The sequence below is a fragment of the Argentina silus genome (assembly GCF_951799395.1).
Source record: "Argentina silus genome assembly, chromosome: 3".
NCBI lineage: Eukaryota > Metazoa > Chordata > Actinopteri > Argentiniformes > Argentinidae > Argentina > Argentina silus.
The window spans coordinates 23,941,999-23,957,967 of NC_139657.1; the positions used below are offsets into that span (position 1 = coordinate 23,941,999).

General features: G+C 43.2%; 1 protein-coding gene across 4 annotated transcripts in view; it reads left to right on the top strand.

The window, feature by feature from the left end:
- The first annotated feature begins 235 nt into the window (after positions 1-235).
- The window catches only part of plekha7a (pleckstrin homology domain containing, family A member 7a), an 80,814-nt gene continuing 65,080 nt past the window's right edge, over positions 236-15,969 (top strand). For all 4 annotated transcript variants that reach the window (XM_083666781.1, XM_083666783.1, XM_083666784.1 and 1 more), the window contains exons 1-2: positions 236-263; positions 425-482. In XM_083666781.1, coding sequence (XP_083522907.1) covers positions 251-263; positions 425-482 — 71 coding nt within the window. In that variant the 5' untranslated portion in view covers positions 236-250. The remainder of the gene's footprint in view (positions 264-424; positions 483-15,969) is intronic.

The following is a 15,969-nucleotide window of genomic DNA, read 5'->3' on the forward strand; positions in this document are numbered from 1 at the left end:
ACACCTTACCTGAGCACTGGTCGTACGGTGTCTGTGCAGACGGCAGGGTGTTTTTCGTAAAGTGAGTCGGATATATGTGCACTGGCGAGGCGAAATGTTAGTGTGATCGTTCTTTTTTGCTGTTTAATGCGAGTTCCGCTGGCTAGTGTTTCTTGACCTGTAACAGGTGTTTTGTCTTTCTGGCAGCGATGAAAAGCACACCACTACTTGGCTCCATCCCCGAACGAGCGAACCTGTCAATTCCGGACACATGATACGGTCAGGTATGCGTTTGTCTTTAATGAATTCGAGTAGACTGTTGGTGTTCATGACTTTACAGAGGAGAACTGTTTGCATTTCGTGCGTTCTTGATATAGGACAATTAAACAGAAAACTTTCAGGGAATGGCGTAAAGGTAATGCCGCTTTTCGCTTGTCTATTGTAGACTTACCTCGAGGATGGGAAGAGGGCTTTACGGACGAAGGGGCCAGCTACTTCATAAAGTAAGTACTATATCCCTATTTAAAGCGACTATTGCATTGGGCACTCTATCGTGGCGAATTACCTTAGGGAACGGCACGCCGTTACCCTGACGTTTAATAAGGGAGCTACATTTGGCAACACGTATAATTCGTCACTCAGGAGACTTAACAGAAGAAGTGTGTGTATTTAAAGGTAGGGGGGCTTACCCCTTGACCTATGGAAGCATATACCTGCCATAATTAAATCCTAAATTCAAAGTCGAAAATGATTAATCAATGTCGTGTTTGTAGTTCCTTTTCCCAAATGCGTTGTTTATGACATGATGAAAATTCTAATTCAAAACACTGTTGCATTATTATTTTCATGATTGAGTATGCATAATGCCCGCCGAATTGAAAAAGCAAAAGCAAAGTCTGTTTGACTTTTCATTTTCATAGTACTATCCGGTACAACACTGCCACATGTTTTTTTTCCATACTCTGATAAGTAAGAGTCAATCAAATTGGATAAACCAATCGCAATGCCTCATTTTACTATTTAATTTCCTTATTGCCATGCACTCCCTTCCACAGTGTAAATTGCATCGTAATGCCATTTGAATTTTCGATTTTGTCTTTACCATGTTAGACCTGTCAATCAGACACTGTGGGCGGGGGTTTTGTTGAAGGGGTGGGTTTATTGAAGGAAATAGGTAACCTGGCCAAAGGTAATGGGGTACTGTTTGTGTCTGGCCCAGGGTCATTGTGTCACAAACAATGCATACATTTTGGAAAAGGAATTGCAAACACACTATTGATTGATTTGCCACTTTGAATTTAAGATTTCATTATGACAGGTACAGTATATGCTTCCATAGTGACCAACTATAACTCTATTGTACTGTATCTAGTCTAGGCTGCTTAACTCTTTTTCAGTTTTATTTGACAGCATCTCATGCGTTCTCACACAGGTCCAAAGTCTTCAGTTGTTGTTGGTTTACAACACACCCTCTATGTTTAATTGGTTGTTCATTTAACACATTTGGCCATTGTTTGACTGTTTACTTTACTCTCAGCAAGTAGGCTACTTGAGTATTATAAATTCATGTTATGAGTCTCAAACTTTCACAGATATTTAGTTGTGTGTCTATATTCTACACAGATATGTCCTGTGTGATATGATTTTGTAGTTAATGACTGTGACTATTGCACAACAGATGGGTCTCTTGATACCTCTATGAAGGTACGATGAAGTTCATATCATTCCTTTCTGTTCTATAGAGGTACAGTATATTGTTTTCCATGCAATGATGTGATGGTTCTGTGCTGTAATCCATGGTAATGGCAAGCAATCATTATGTAGACATATTCTATTATGTCATGCAAATCAGGATGAGGCCTACTTTATGGATCAATACCCTTGTGGGGTCCTGCTGTGAAGCAACCTGGGAGACCAGGACCTCACCTCTCTTTTGACGTCCATCAAGTTGTGTTGTGATAGAAAGCGACAATTATCAAATATTTTCTCTGAAATGGCACAGAGAAAGCAATTCTTCCTTGTGAGTTCCTGGGCATTGTATAGCTTCCTGTCAGACCACATAATTGCCTTATGAGTGGGAACCTTGTGGAGAAATAACAAGGTGAAGTAATAACGCCCTCAGAATCCAATATCCTATTATAGTTGTGGGAGGACTGTTCTCCAAAGGTTATGTTTATATAACGTCTCCCAGAGGTTCAAACAACGTCTTGTTCTGGGACTGCTTCTGACTGAAAAAGTTTTTTAAAATATTTTTACAACAGCAAAAGAGCAACACAGACCTCTCTTGTATGGAATGTGTTTTTCGTTGTCTTTGGACGCTCCTGGAGTTCTGACTTAGTAAATCTGACTGTCTACTATGTTTTTCTCTTAGAACACGGTGGTCCTCTGCTTTACTGTTGTTTGTTGTTTTTTAAATGGGAAGGTGGTAGCTAACCCTAACTCTTTTCTTTTATGATCCTACAAATAGACAGAGCCCCTCCAAACTGTCTATTGTCCATTTTTGGCCACACAACAATTTCCAGTCACATGAGAACTGCAGGCAGATGTGGGACAAGTTTGTTGAAATAGCCTCACACAGTGTTTCTTTCCAGTAGAAGTGTGGCCTGGGCAAGGTTAATCATTTACAGACCAATAAGCCACTACAGAAACAATTCTTCTATCTGATCGCCTGCTGGCAGCTTGATGAAATGCCACCCTAATCTCCCTCAGGGTGCCCACATTGGGCTGTGGCCTCTACCAGGCCAAACTGTGGAGTTGGCATAAACATGACCCATTGTGTACCTTCTCAAAGTGCCTGATCCTTTTTTTGAGCCAAGTCCAGTTCTGAAAGTGGAGAGAGAACTTCCGAAAGGGACATACGATACTAAATATACTAGAATATGATTTTCTTGTAAATTGAACCTTCTTAAAACTTCACTGGTACACTGAAGCCATAGAACCAATGATGCATCCACCTCAACAGCATAGTTTATAACTTTATTTTAAACCCTGCCTGTCTGCGTCACCGGGAAAGTCAACCAACCAAAAAACCTCATTCACTACAGTGTACCCACCATATAATACAAACACATTCACAGAAGGCATATCCATGAGCAGAACATTGACTCCCGTGGCTCACGATGAGCTCATTGTGGAGATAGGAGGGCCAGATTGCATCTCTGCCTGTGGCTGTTTGTATAGGACCACATTCACATCCATCTCCGCTGTTACTCCTCCACTCCTATTTGCCTGGGCTTGCGGTAATAATCCCCTTAGAGGACACAAGGGTGTGAAGACACACACACACACACACACACACACACACACATCACTCCTCCCCCTGTCCATCAGCGAGAGGGGCTACAGATGGGGCTGTCTCAGCGGCCCTCCAGGAGTTCACTGAGCCACTAGTGTGCTGCTGAAGGGGAGCAGAGCCGGATCAGATCCCGAGGATGAAGGAGGAAAACCAGGGGATAAACCCCTCTGAGGAATGTCACTCAGTCTGCTGCTGCTGCTACAGTGGGATCTTAACTCCGGCTGCCAGGGTGGATTGGAGGAGAGAGAGATGGAGGAAGGGGGGGGGGGGGGGGGGGGAGAGAGGAGAGGGGGGGGGGGAGAGAGAGGTGGATCTAATACTGCAACAGAGAGAGAGAGAGAGAGAGAGAGGGAGAGGGAAGGGGGTGGATCTAATACTGCGACAGAGAGAGAGAGGGGGGAGGGAGAAAGGGGGGAGGGGAGGGAAGGGGGTGGATCTAATACTGCAACAGAGAGAGGTGGGGGGAGAGAGGGAGAGAAAGAGAAAGGGAGGAAGGGGGTGGATCTAATACTGCAACAGAGAGAGGGGGGAGAGTGAGGGGGGGAGGGAAGGGGGTGGATCTAATACTGAGAGAGAGAGAGAGGGGGGAAGGGGGTGGATCTAATACTGAGAGAGAGAGAGGGGGGAAGGGGGTGGATCTAATACTGAGAGAGGGGGAGAGGGGGAGGGAAGGGGGTGGATCTAATACTGCGAGAGAGAGTGGGGGGGAGAGAGAGAAAGGGGGGAGAGGGGGGAGAGAGAGGGGGAGGGAAGGGGGTGGATCTAATACTACAACAGAGAGGGGGGAGAGAGAGGGGGAGGGAAGGGGGTGGATCTAATACTGCGATAGAGAGAGGGGGGAGAGAGAGAGTGGGGGGGAGAGAGAGAAAGGGGGGAGAGTGGGGGGGAGAGAGAGAGAAAGGGGGGAGGGAAGGGGGTGGATCTAATACTACAACAGAGAGGGGGAAGAGGGGGTGGATCTAATACTGCGACAGAGAGAGGGGGGAGAGAGAGGGAGGGGAGAGGGGGAGGGAAGGGGGTGGATCTAATACTGCGAGAGAGAGAGAGTGAGGGGGGGAGAGTGGGGGGGTGAGAGAGAAAGGGGGGAGAGTCGGGGGGGGAGAGAGAGAAAGAGGGAAGGGGGTGGATCTAATACTGCGACAGAGAGAGGGGGGGAGAGACCTGTAAGGGGGTGGATCAGAGAGAGAGAGAGAGAGAGAGAGAGAGAGAGAGAGAGAGAGAGGGAGGGAGAAGGAGAGGGAGGGAGAGAGGGTTGGGGGGGGTAGTGGATCTAATACTGGGACTGATCTGCCAGTGACCAGTTTCACGACCTGTAATGATTTGTAATGGAGGAAGATAGTGGAAACAATCCCAAGCCCCTAGCCTCATGTGGCGTTAGCTAGTGTGAGGGGACTGGATAGGTGTGATAGCTGTTGATAATAAGGATAAGTGTGAGGAATATGGTGATGCTAACTGTAGTAATATGAGTTGTAAGTGGACTAGTATGAATTAATGACAGTCACAACATGATAATATCAGGAACATGTCACAAACAGGCTTATCACAAAGCAGCTAACAATTAACAAGATATTCTCTCTAACGTGGCCCTTGCAGGAATAAAACCCACTGTGACCGCAGTCAAAGCACCGGTGTATTAGCGTGAAACACCAGATCACCCTCATTGAGTTTGACCAGTCAGGCATGAAGGACGTCTTCATCTGTGCTGTGCTTTTTACAAGCGTAATAAGTCAGGTGATCTAGAAAGCCTGTGCTATGAAATAGGCTAATAAAATGGATCACAGAAAAGTCATAATAACTAGGTTCAGCCTGTACTAGGTAGCGCTCTTGGTCTCTGCATCAATAAAAAGGCCTTTTTGTTCTGATTCGGCTACTTCAAAGACTAACTCTGGCAGCCAAATATGGGGCGGTTAAGAGAAAGCTTTGTAAACAATGTCTTTTTTTCTACTCTCCTTGTTCGAGTTTGTGTTTGCTTGCATCATGACCATTTTAGCAAATCATTATTTTGAAATGTCAAGCCAAGGACAGTCTGAAACCCAGTTGTCATGTTGGTATGTGTTTTCTAATTACTCTTTCTTTAGATAGAGATACTTTTTGGCACCAACAGGCAATTAGGTGGATCAAGGTCACAAAAACTTCAGCTACGCATGTTTTCTATACAGTCTATTATCTTTGGCTGTCTGTCCACTGTGTGTTATAACATAAGGTAGACATGTACTGGACTAGGGATGTTAGGTGATTAACGAGTGCAGTGCAGGTGTTACAGGTTAATCATTCCCTCCCTGTTTGCTCCAACACTTTCTGACAGATATCTCTGTGTGACTTTGTCAATGAAACCCTGTGTTTGTACAGTGAGACTGTTGTACTGGCTATTTTTGGAGGGATACAATTTGTATTCAGCTGCTGTCTGCTGCACTAGACAAAATGAACGCTCACCACAGTACTGTCTGCATTGGAACACAGTTAACTTGAATATTTGATGTTTGTTCTCCTCAGGGGGAGAGAAAGTAAAAAGGGAGGGAGGGAGGGAGGAGAGGGAGTGGTTGTTGCTCTAAATGTCCTTGGAAAGAGAGAGAACAGTGCTTTTCTTTTGAATCTGAGCATCCCAGGAGTGGACTAGTTTTGCTGAGGCTGCTTCTCTCTCTCTCTCTCTCTCTCTCTCTCTCTCTCTCTCTCTCTCTCTCTCTCTCTCTCTCTCTCTCTACATCTACATCAGCTGCTGTCCAGGATAGAGAGGGTAGGAGAGACAGAGAACTCAAGAATCTCTATGGAGAGGAGGCTTAGTCATACTCTCTTCTCACAAATCCAAAACCTTGATATACGAACTTGAGTTTGCACTTTGGAACAGTAATAATGATGCTTATACTTTATCCTGACAAACCGGGGGAAATAATTGCAATTTCACTCTAAAATGAGTTATCTGTAGAGAACCCAAAAAGGTCAGTACTGTAACTTTGAAGTACAACTTGAATCAAGGTCACTTTGATTGCATGAAGAAGAAGAAAAGCCTAGGATGGAGGATGTAAGGAGAGGAGAGGAGTGGAGGAATGAGGAGGTACAGTATAGGAGAGGAGATGGAAACTTAGGGGAGGTACAGTAACAAGAGTGCAAAGGAGAGGAGAGCAGGTGGAATCTGAGGAAGTACAATAACGAGAGGAGAAGGGAGCAGATGGAGTCTGAGGAGTTTCAGTGAGGGGAGGGGAGGAGGGCAGGGGTAGAGTGACTCACTGTTGGTGCCTGACTCAATGGATCTGTGCTGCCTCGTGCTTAGCTCAGGGACTTATTCAGCACTAGTGCTGGCTAATTATCTCAACAACTGTGTGTGCGTGTGCATGTGCGTGCGTGTGTGTGTAGTGTATGGGTATATTTACATGCAATTGTGGTTCTGTGCTTCAATGTGAATCATTTGTGTAGGCATATGTCAGGCGATTGAGGATGACTATGGATCAATACTGTTGAATGATTTGTGTGCGTGGTGTTTGAAGTTGAAGTGAAAGAAGTTCAGATAAGGCAAAAATCATGCTCCTGCTCTTGTCATGTTGTTATAAAAGTATATTTCACTGTAATGTTAAAAGCTTGCATCCATTGTGTGGCAAATCATATACATCCAACCATTTAAAGTTAGATTTTGTTGATTAACCGATGTCCAACACATTTGGCAATGCAGGTGGACTTCTTTCTTTGTGTTAATTGAGCTGGACTGTCATTTTGATTTGAATCAAATGTCATACTTCAAACAGTATTAGGGTCAAGGTTTTTTCCTCAATAGTTTTCACACACACAATTCAGAGCTCATCTGGAATTACTTCATTGATGATAAGATGGTCTGTCTTTGACTTGGCTCACTTACTCATGAATCCTGCTTTCTGAAATAGCCCCTGATCGTACCCGCTACAGTAGCTCTGCTGCTCAACAGGGTCTGGTCTCTTGTGTCAGGTCCCTTTTCATATCACTCGCTCTCTTCCTCTTTTTTGTCTGTCTAAAGCAGAGGAAGAGAGTAGCAATCATTCTATCTCTGTCTAATCATTTCAGTACATATACAGAGTACAGTAGGCGGGTGCATGTGTGTGTCTGTGTGAGTCGTTTCAAACCAAACAATATCATGGTTTTGACTTAGAATAGTACTATATAAACTCGACTACAAACTGAAAATGGAACTACTCTTGCATTTCCAACTTTACCCTGGGACTGAAAGAAGGCCTACATCCCATTTCCTCCCTTAATTTTTTAAATGGGTCTTAACTTAATCGTAGGCGCTTGGGGAGTGTGACAGATGTATTGTTCTAATAGACACATTAAGAATGTATTTCCGTTTGGGCCCTGTTTGCCTATACACGAGTATTGTTGAGAGATGAGACCTGTGTTTATCTCAAATACAAACCTACCATGATTTGCCCTCCACCAACCCGAGAAATGCATAATTAATAAATCGCTTTTAAGGTGTCTAAGCTTGTATGTGTGTGTGTGTGCATGCTTGCTTGATTTTCATGACCCAGTTTTCCATGACATTACATTACACTTAAGTCATGTACAGTAGATATTATGGAGGCTCTCTAAAATATAGCACATCCTAATATGCTTAGCCAGTTAGAAAATTACATTTTAGCATCGTACTCCAGGGTACATGCAAGCATTGCAATCATTTTAAATAACTTAGAGTTTTCCATCCAGGTCATTGACTGACAAGGTTTCAGGTGGGCAGAGGGAAAAAGATTGGGCTCAAATGTAAATGCGACGTCAAAAACGACTTTCTTTGTTCCTCTCTGCAGTGATATAGAATGGCCTCACTGTAAAACCTTCCAGTGGGTATGACTCATTCTATACAAAACCCAGATGTCAGAGGGGAGATTGACAAACAGGAATTTATTTCACAGGTTTACCCCCCTATCTGTGCTCGTCATGCTGCCTATCAGATCGCCATGGTTACACCTGGCTCATCGCTCTACTGGCATATGCTCGGTGTGAGTGAGGTGAGAGCTCTTTGTGAGTCATCACTGGGTTGCGGACTTTGTTCGTCATTTGCCACTTTTGGGGGGCTTTGCAAGTCAATATGACCCCCTACTGTATGTATGCCCGGACTTCACCTCTGTCTCTGTAAGTGATGGATCAGAGAGGGTGATAACAATAATGGCCAAGTCTTGTATCGAAAGAGGTTGACTTGACCAAAACGTTCACGTATGCGAGTAATTTACTCCTGCACACTCAATTTCTCCTATGCACTTATTTGTTACATCTTCAGTCAAATCTCAACCTCTTTTCAAGACAATCCTTGCCCGAAATGATGACAAATAGGCCTAATCGTGCAAAAGTAAAACTTGGTTGCTCCCCTTGCTCAATGCAAACTACTTCTAACTGCTTCATGCACCTAGAACCAGGCTCCACACGATGGGGGAGTGTGCCTTTTACTCTTCCTGATGCACTTTTGAGATTATTCTTGAATAATGAAAATGTCTTTATAAATTAAATGTATTATTATTATTATTATTAACTGAAAATGTGAATCAATCATTTTCACATTTTTTAAAACAAATTGAACACAGAAATTAACCAGCAAGCGGAGACGCTCACATTTCACATGAAACAAGTGCTTTACCAGCAGCTGTACATTCATACTGTGATATAAAATAGTGTCACGGATACCCTACACCATCCCCAAGTCCCGTTATCTCCCTAAACTACACTCCAGCTCCGGGTTGTGAAGCCATGTTTGTCACCGAGGGCAAGGGTGCACACTGTTGTGTGACTGGCTATACACAGTACAAACTTCTCCCGCTAAACCCGAAGTTACAAACAAGTCCTCTCATTCTATTTTTCTGATTTCTGAGGGGTTTTTTGTCCAGATTTTTCGGCCTAATAATGGCTTCTTTGACTTTCATTGAGTCTTTGGTCCTGATGTTGACACCAATAGCAAACTCCAAAGGCAAACGCAAAGCCTAGAATCAATACTAGACATTGACAGCTCTCTTATGCCTGCACAAATGATGTGACCGAACACACCTGACTAACCAGAAACACCTGTCAAGCCAATTGTCCCAATACTTTTGGTGCCCTGAAATAGGGGGACTATGTATATATTTATGTTCAATATAACCATCAAATAAAAGCTAATAATCTCTACTTTAACCTTTATAGTAATTGATTGGCCCAGGAACCACCTGTAGCTATGCTACTAGTTTTCATGTTGTTTCAACCAGAGTGAGGGCTTTCCTGCCAGCTTGGGGGTCACCATGACAATCCTACACTACATGACAGAAGTAGGACCATTCCAGTTCACACCACGACGTGACTAATGATGTTCATAAACAACAACAAGCTTGGGGGGGGGGGGGGGGGACAGTGCGGGTGTTCGTCCATCCATAGAGAACACCGAGCGAAGGAGGACACACACAAAGGAGGGATTGAGGGACAGAGAGAGAGAGAGAGGGCGAGATGGTGAGATGGCAGATACAACGAATGTCTGGCTGACCGTGGGAGACACTAGGCATTCTGTCACTGTAACAACACATGTGACGCTCACAGGCCAGGGCGCAAAAACATTAGCATCTAGAGTCAAAGTGGAGGCAGAGGAGGTCATGTGAGAAGTCCCGGGGAGGACAAAGAGAGAAGGAGAGGCAAGAGAGGACAGAGAGCGGTAGTGACAAGACCGCATCGAACAAATAGAGAGGCAGACGACACCGAGTAGGAGGACAGTCGTAGATAGTATAAAAAAAGAGGCGTGAAAATGAGAGAGTGACAGTAGGAGGCAGAGGACAGATAGAGAGAGACACTCCGTAGGACAGATTGAAGGTGGATAACTGATCCTCCAATGCCGAGTTAAATTGTGTACTGTACAACGATGGGGACCTGCTTTAGCTGTGACCCCACTCGAGACTTGGGTCACGAGTTGGTGCCTGTCAAGCGTCATGCTACCTGGCCTAGAACAACCAAGGCTGTCGCTAGCCTAGACAGCAATCAATCCACAACATGGGATACGGCATACATCAGGTAAACATTGAGTACTTGACATACTTTTTTCCCTTCTGTATGTGCACACAGTACACTTAATTCAATCTTCACCACTAGGCTAGTGTGATGCTTTTGAAATCAGTCATTTGTTATGGTGCAAGTTTTTTTGGGTGGTTATTGATCCAAAGCAAGTGAGGTGCATAAACTGTATCATAGCTTGTTATATCAAGCCTGGTTTGTTTTGTGGTGTAGCGGTGTCCCATATCGTACAGTACATAAAGCTGAGTGTATGTGACCTGGCCGTCTGCTTCACAGTGTTTTAACTTCTCTCGCATGCACACACACACACACACACACACACACACACACACACACACACACACACACAGCGCAGCGACCCCAGAGAGCAAACATTGGATGAATTCAGGGGCTGACAGGAGTCAGATGACAGCTTTACGAGTGCACACAGCACTCTCCCAGCCCCACTCCATAAAACAGGTGGATAACCTGCTACAGGAGCCTGACATGCCATTAAAATAGATAGAACTGATAACACCATCCTCGCAATGATTAACTATTGGTTTGTCAAACTATGTTCTGAAAGGAATTCAATTGTAGTAATGGCATAATTCTTCCAAAAATGTTGAGCAAAATTCTAATCTAATTCAGTGCTGCACAATCATGTCCATGAATAAGATTATATGGCAATGTCGGACCAACAACACACCAATTTTAAACTACCTGCTGTGGTTTTGCTGACAGATGGAGGACATCTATTGCTACTCTGAGGGCTATAACAAACTGAAAATCAGCGATGACTAGAGCCAGATGCAGTCTGCCAGAGGTGAATGTTTTCTGAGAGCCCTCAGAAACAATTAGAATTCCAAAGTGCCTGCAGTAGTGAGTCACATCAGACCAAATACTGCTATTTAACATGTACAGGGCTAGCTACAGTTAAAGGCCCACATTAGTCATTTTGAGTTGTGTATATATATGTCATATATATATATATATGTGACATCCTGGTGCTGCACAATGTTATTGCGCAATGATTCAAGTTGGAAAATTGTTCCTCCTAAAAAAAATGTCCCACGTGCCATGACATGACATTTCATACAGCTTTAGTATACTGATCCGAAATGTGACGTGGTTCGCCATTTGATTGAGAATTGCTCCTAGCTATATCTGCCTTTACTTTTTCAAATAGCTCTGTGAATGACTAACTGGGATCAGCCCCCAGCGATGACCAAGCAAAATGTGAGGTTCTGTGATATTATTTGATTAACTATGCTCCTGTGTGGTGTGTAATTTATCCACCGTCAAATAGAGTGGGTTGAAATAAAATGCAGAAACTTGCTTTTTCAAGGTTCCCAATTTCTGCCTTTTTGTGTATTTCCATTCAGACGACAGAGATGGAGATGAGGGAAATTTAATCGAGGGTGATCAAAGAGAAAGATTATTAAGGTTGTCTGAGGTAGGATGATATTGTATGTCCTGTGTGGGATAATGTGTGTCGGTTTTGTTTATCAAGGTAGAACTAGACTGTGGTCCTGCTGTGTGTGAGAAGTGTGCTGCTGCCTGTATAAACCACACTGTAGCACTACCATTGGTGTGTCACTCAGGGACAACACCTCAGGGACTAGAGGAAAGCTAGAAACATAAAATGGCTTGGCCCCAGTGTGTCAAGCCTTCTCCTTAAGCTACCCTAACGCTGTCTCTGTAACCGTAACCCAACGTCATCGCAATGTTTGTCTTTTGTGTGATCTATATGCCACATTCTGCTACACTCAGATCAACCACCAGGAGCTGCTGTTGACTTGACTGCCTTTACAGTCAAATGTATGAGAAACAATTTACTGATAATAAGATAGATAGCCTAGACACAAATGTATGGAAACACTCAACTTACAGTATAAGTGGTAAAGCATTGAAATCCCCACCCCCACCCCAAAGAATAACAATGTTCTTTTTATATTGGTTTGATGTTGTAGCACTTTGTTCTCTACATTTTCTCATGCAGTTGGAGTCTCTAGAGGCACCTTTTTCTGTCACTTTAGATCTCTGTCAGTGTTAGGAGAGAGTGTTGCTATATGAATATTTGCGAACAAAGTAAATTATTCAGATGAGAGGATTGAGTTAGTGTTCCCTCGCCCCACTGCTGTAATGTAGATGATAACTGTAGACTGTAATAGCCAAGGACATGTTTTTCTTTCATTCATCTTCCCTGCATATATGTATTTGTCTCTGTCTGGATTGCCTGAAAGTTCTGTCGGGTTTGTCACTGAACACAGGGGGAGGGGGAAGCCATCATAGGTGTATTCCCAAAAGGTTGTAACATGGTTCAGTGTCACATCCATTTGTGTCATTGTCTTATGTATCTCAATAAGACTCACTGTAGTCTGTGTCAGAGGTGGGTAGCACTGGACGCTGGTGGAATTTTCAGTGTATAGCCTACAGCTGGTGTACAGGGGGCATCTGACACAACAGGAAATTGCGGACTTGTGGAGGGGCCGAGGGGGGTAGACAGCCAGTCTGTCATTCACTCACTCACTCACTCACTCTGTTAGCCTTTCTGCCCTCATTTTTTTCCTGTCTCTCTGTTGGTTGTCCTTTTTGGGCAGCCAGGTAGTGAATCAAGTTGTGCAATAGCTGGCTAAGCCCCAGTGTGTGTGGCTGAATCAGGTTAGGGGATGAAAACAGTCCATTAGTAGCAGGAACACTTTTGTCCTACTCCCTGGGGTGTATTGTAACGGTAAACCTCACCCTCACACACACTAACAGCAGCCAATGCGAGGTAAAACTAGGCCTAATGCCTTTTTCAGTTAAAAGGCTATATCTACTTTTGTTATTTGGTTTTGCTGTGTTTAGTTTTTTTTGTCCTCAGGCTTGACTGACCAGTTCATGACCCAGGTAAGGGGATATTTGTGCATCGTAAACTGACAAATATGAGTATTAGTCTCTACTACTTTTTCAAAGAATACAATGAAGAACAGGTGCGTGTATGAGTGCGCACATGGAGTCCGTTTGTGTTGTTGCAAGTTAATGCATTACGATGGTTGCTTACGTACATTATTTGCTTTTTGGCAAATGTATTATAGACTACATAGAGTGTAAATGTACACTTTAGATGTCCTTATAGAGGCCAGGTATGTGACTTTGATCTTACTTGAATTTGGGTGTACAGTACGTGGAGACTTTAAGCAGCCAACCAAGACCTTCTTGCTCAGCAGTTCTGCTCACCCAAATTACCTCTGATTTTAAGGCAACTATTGACCTTTCACTGTAAAACATGTGACATTTCAAACAATGGGAAGCTCTGATGAATTTCCAGTTTTATTCCACAGACCCACAAAAATGTAAGTGAAAGTTGAGGCCAAATCTCTCTCCCAATTCTCAGGCTATTGTCCAAGCCCAGACATAATTCCCTTGGATTCAGATTCTGTGGTTTCCGAAAGCCTTATTACAATAGCAACCAAAAATGGACTGATTGTAACACAGCGTGACTATTTAGGATGGCGATCATTTCTGCTACTGGCATCTCAATGTACTGTAAATTTGCATAGACATAATCTTGAGGCACATGGGCCGCAATATTCTGTAGTATTTGAAGAGCTCTTTTGAATTAGTCCAGGTTTGTGATATTAAGCATTTATTTTAAATTTTCTCAAACAGATGGATTTTTTAAAGATCTTTGTTCCATTTTCATACAGTTGTGATCCTGAACCTGAATTTCGTCATGACCCACAGTAGTCATAAACAGTCGTCAGTTGTATCTATTCCTTGGTAGCCACTCTTTTAACATCAATATCAAGACTGAGGTAAATAGCTCCTATTCACATCAGAGACATGCAGTGGTGCTGATGGCGATTTTATCCTTTACTCATAAACTGCCCCAGGGAACTGGCAGCTATTATGTGGGAATCCAATTTAAAGAGCCAGAATAGACTCTAATATACCCTGGGCTCTCCATAACGGAGGAGAGAACAACAGAACATCATCAACCAGCATGAGTTCACAGTATTTATCTCTCAAAATGTGAATGTTAGGATCTTTTTAAGACTCATTTTAAAGTAATGAAAAGACAATTACGAGAAGAGAGCTGGGAATCTGGTCTTCTTTCAGGTTGACTTAATTTCCATCCTTCATCTGACAGTAAAATAAACTCTCTGTGACAAATGTGATTAATTAAGTTGGAATGATAATCATCAGTAGTCGTGTTATTGAGAGGAGACTCAATGGTGGTGATTGCCTTTGTCTTCTATTAAAGCCTGGACGACTAGAGAGAGAATTAATCGTCTCCTATAGGGGTTCATTACTGTGATAGCTTCCCACTTCCTAGATACCAGATACTATGATGATGTTCGTTCTATTTCTTATCCAACGCTGCTCTGCTGATTGGTCGGTTCAAAAGAAACCCCAGATACATGGCTTCTCAACTATTGCCTGACACATTGGATTGGACTCCCTGTCTGTGCCTAAAAAGCTAGCCGCTTGGTGTGCTCAGTTGTGGTTTAGTGACAGCAGTGACCAATAAATTGAACATAGTAACTTGGATGAGTCACTGATTGGGAGTTTTGGCATATGAGAGATTTCGCTGATACTAGTCTCTGTTCCCAAAGCACACCCAAGTTAGTTGACTCCCAGTCCTATTTCGACTTCATCAATCAGAAACCGCACCACAAGTCTAGTGAACAGTCCAACAGACACCCATTACAAACTCTACCAAGCTAAGACCCAATGATAATGCCAATTTTGTTTTGATACAAGACACAATTAGAGCTTGAACGCAATTTGTGGTTGTAATCTAACATTGGTCTTGTCATTACGGTTAGGCGCTAGAAAGTGACCCTTGATTGTTGATGGTTGTCTTTTAACAGGATATACATGTAAATATAATCAAATGCAGCACATTGTTGATGTTAATCTTTGACATGTGACAGCTGCATCTTCAGGAGTCTGGCGCAATTGCTACTTTTTTAATGATAAAAGACTAGGCAGGATTACTTGTTATTGTCTCGCTATTGTCATTCTGGTATAGTCAAGGGAATGTGTCTGCGAATGAGATGGATGGGTGCTGGGCCTCAGGGCAACGTGTGTGTGTGTGTGTGTGTGTGTGTGTGTGTATTCTGAAGATTGAATAATCTGGATCAGCAGACCCTGAGACAAACACACGTACACACGCACACCGGTTTCAGCAATCCTTGCACATCATTCATGTTTGTACATGCAGCAAAGCACTCACAAATTGAACTAAGGTAAAGTCACATGGAAAGTCTGCTCTTCATCTTCAGTGAGCTCCTGTGCTCATTGACATCGAGCTCATGTCACCTTGTGCTGTTAATAAGCGATATATATCTATCTATATAGCGCACAGGTTCTCTGCTAGCCAATTTCTCTGCTAGCCAATTTCTCTGATCATTACAATGTTTGACAATATAAACAGGCTTGCACAAACCCACTTACACTGCAATGATGACATTTCATAATTCAAATGCACCCAGCAGACAGATAATTAAAAGATATGTTATTAGGAATATGTGCACAAACTACTGATGCCAACCCATTTTGGAGTTCTATAAATAATTTAGACTCGAATACAAATCTCCTCCCTCGTCAGGGATCGATGAACTTCACAATTGTGCGGTCCGGCCCATGCCCTATAACATGCACTCCACTCTTTGTACTACGTAGTGTTCAGATTTATCAAGTGATTCTGCAAATGGTACAATAGAAGCCTCGATCTCAGGGGAGTA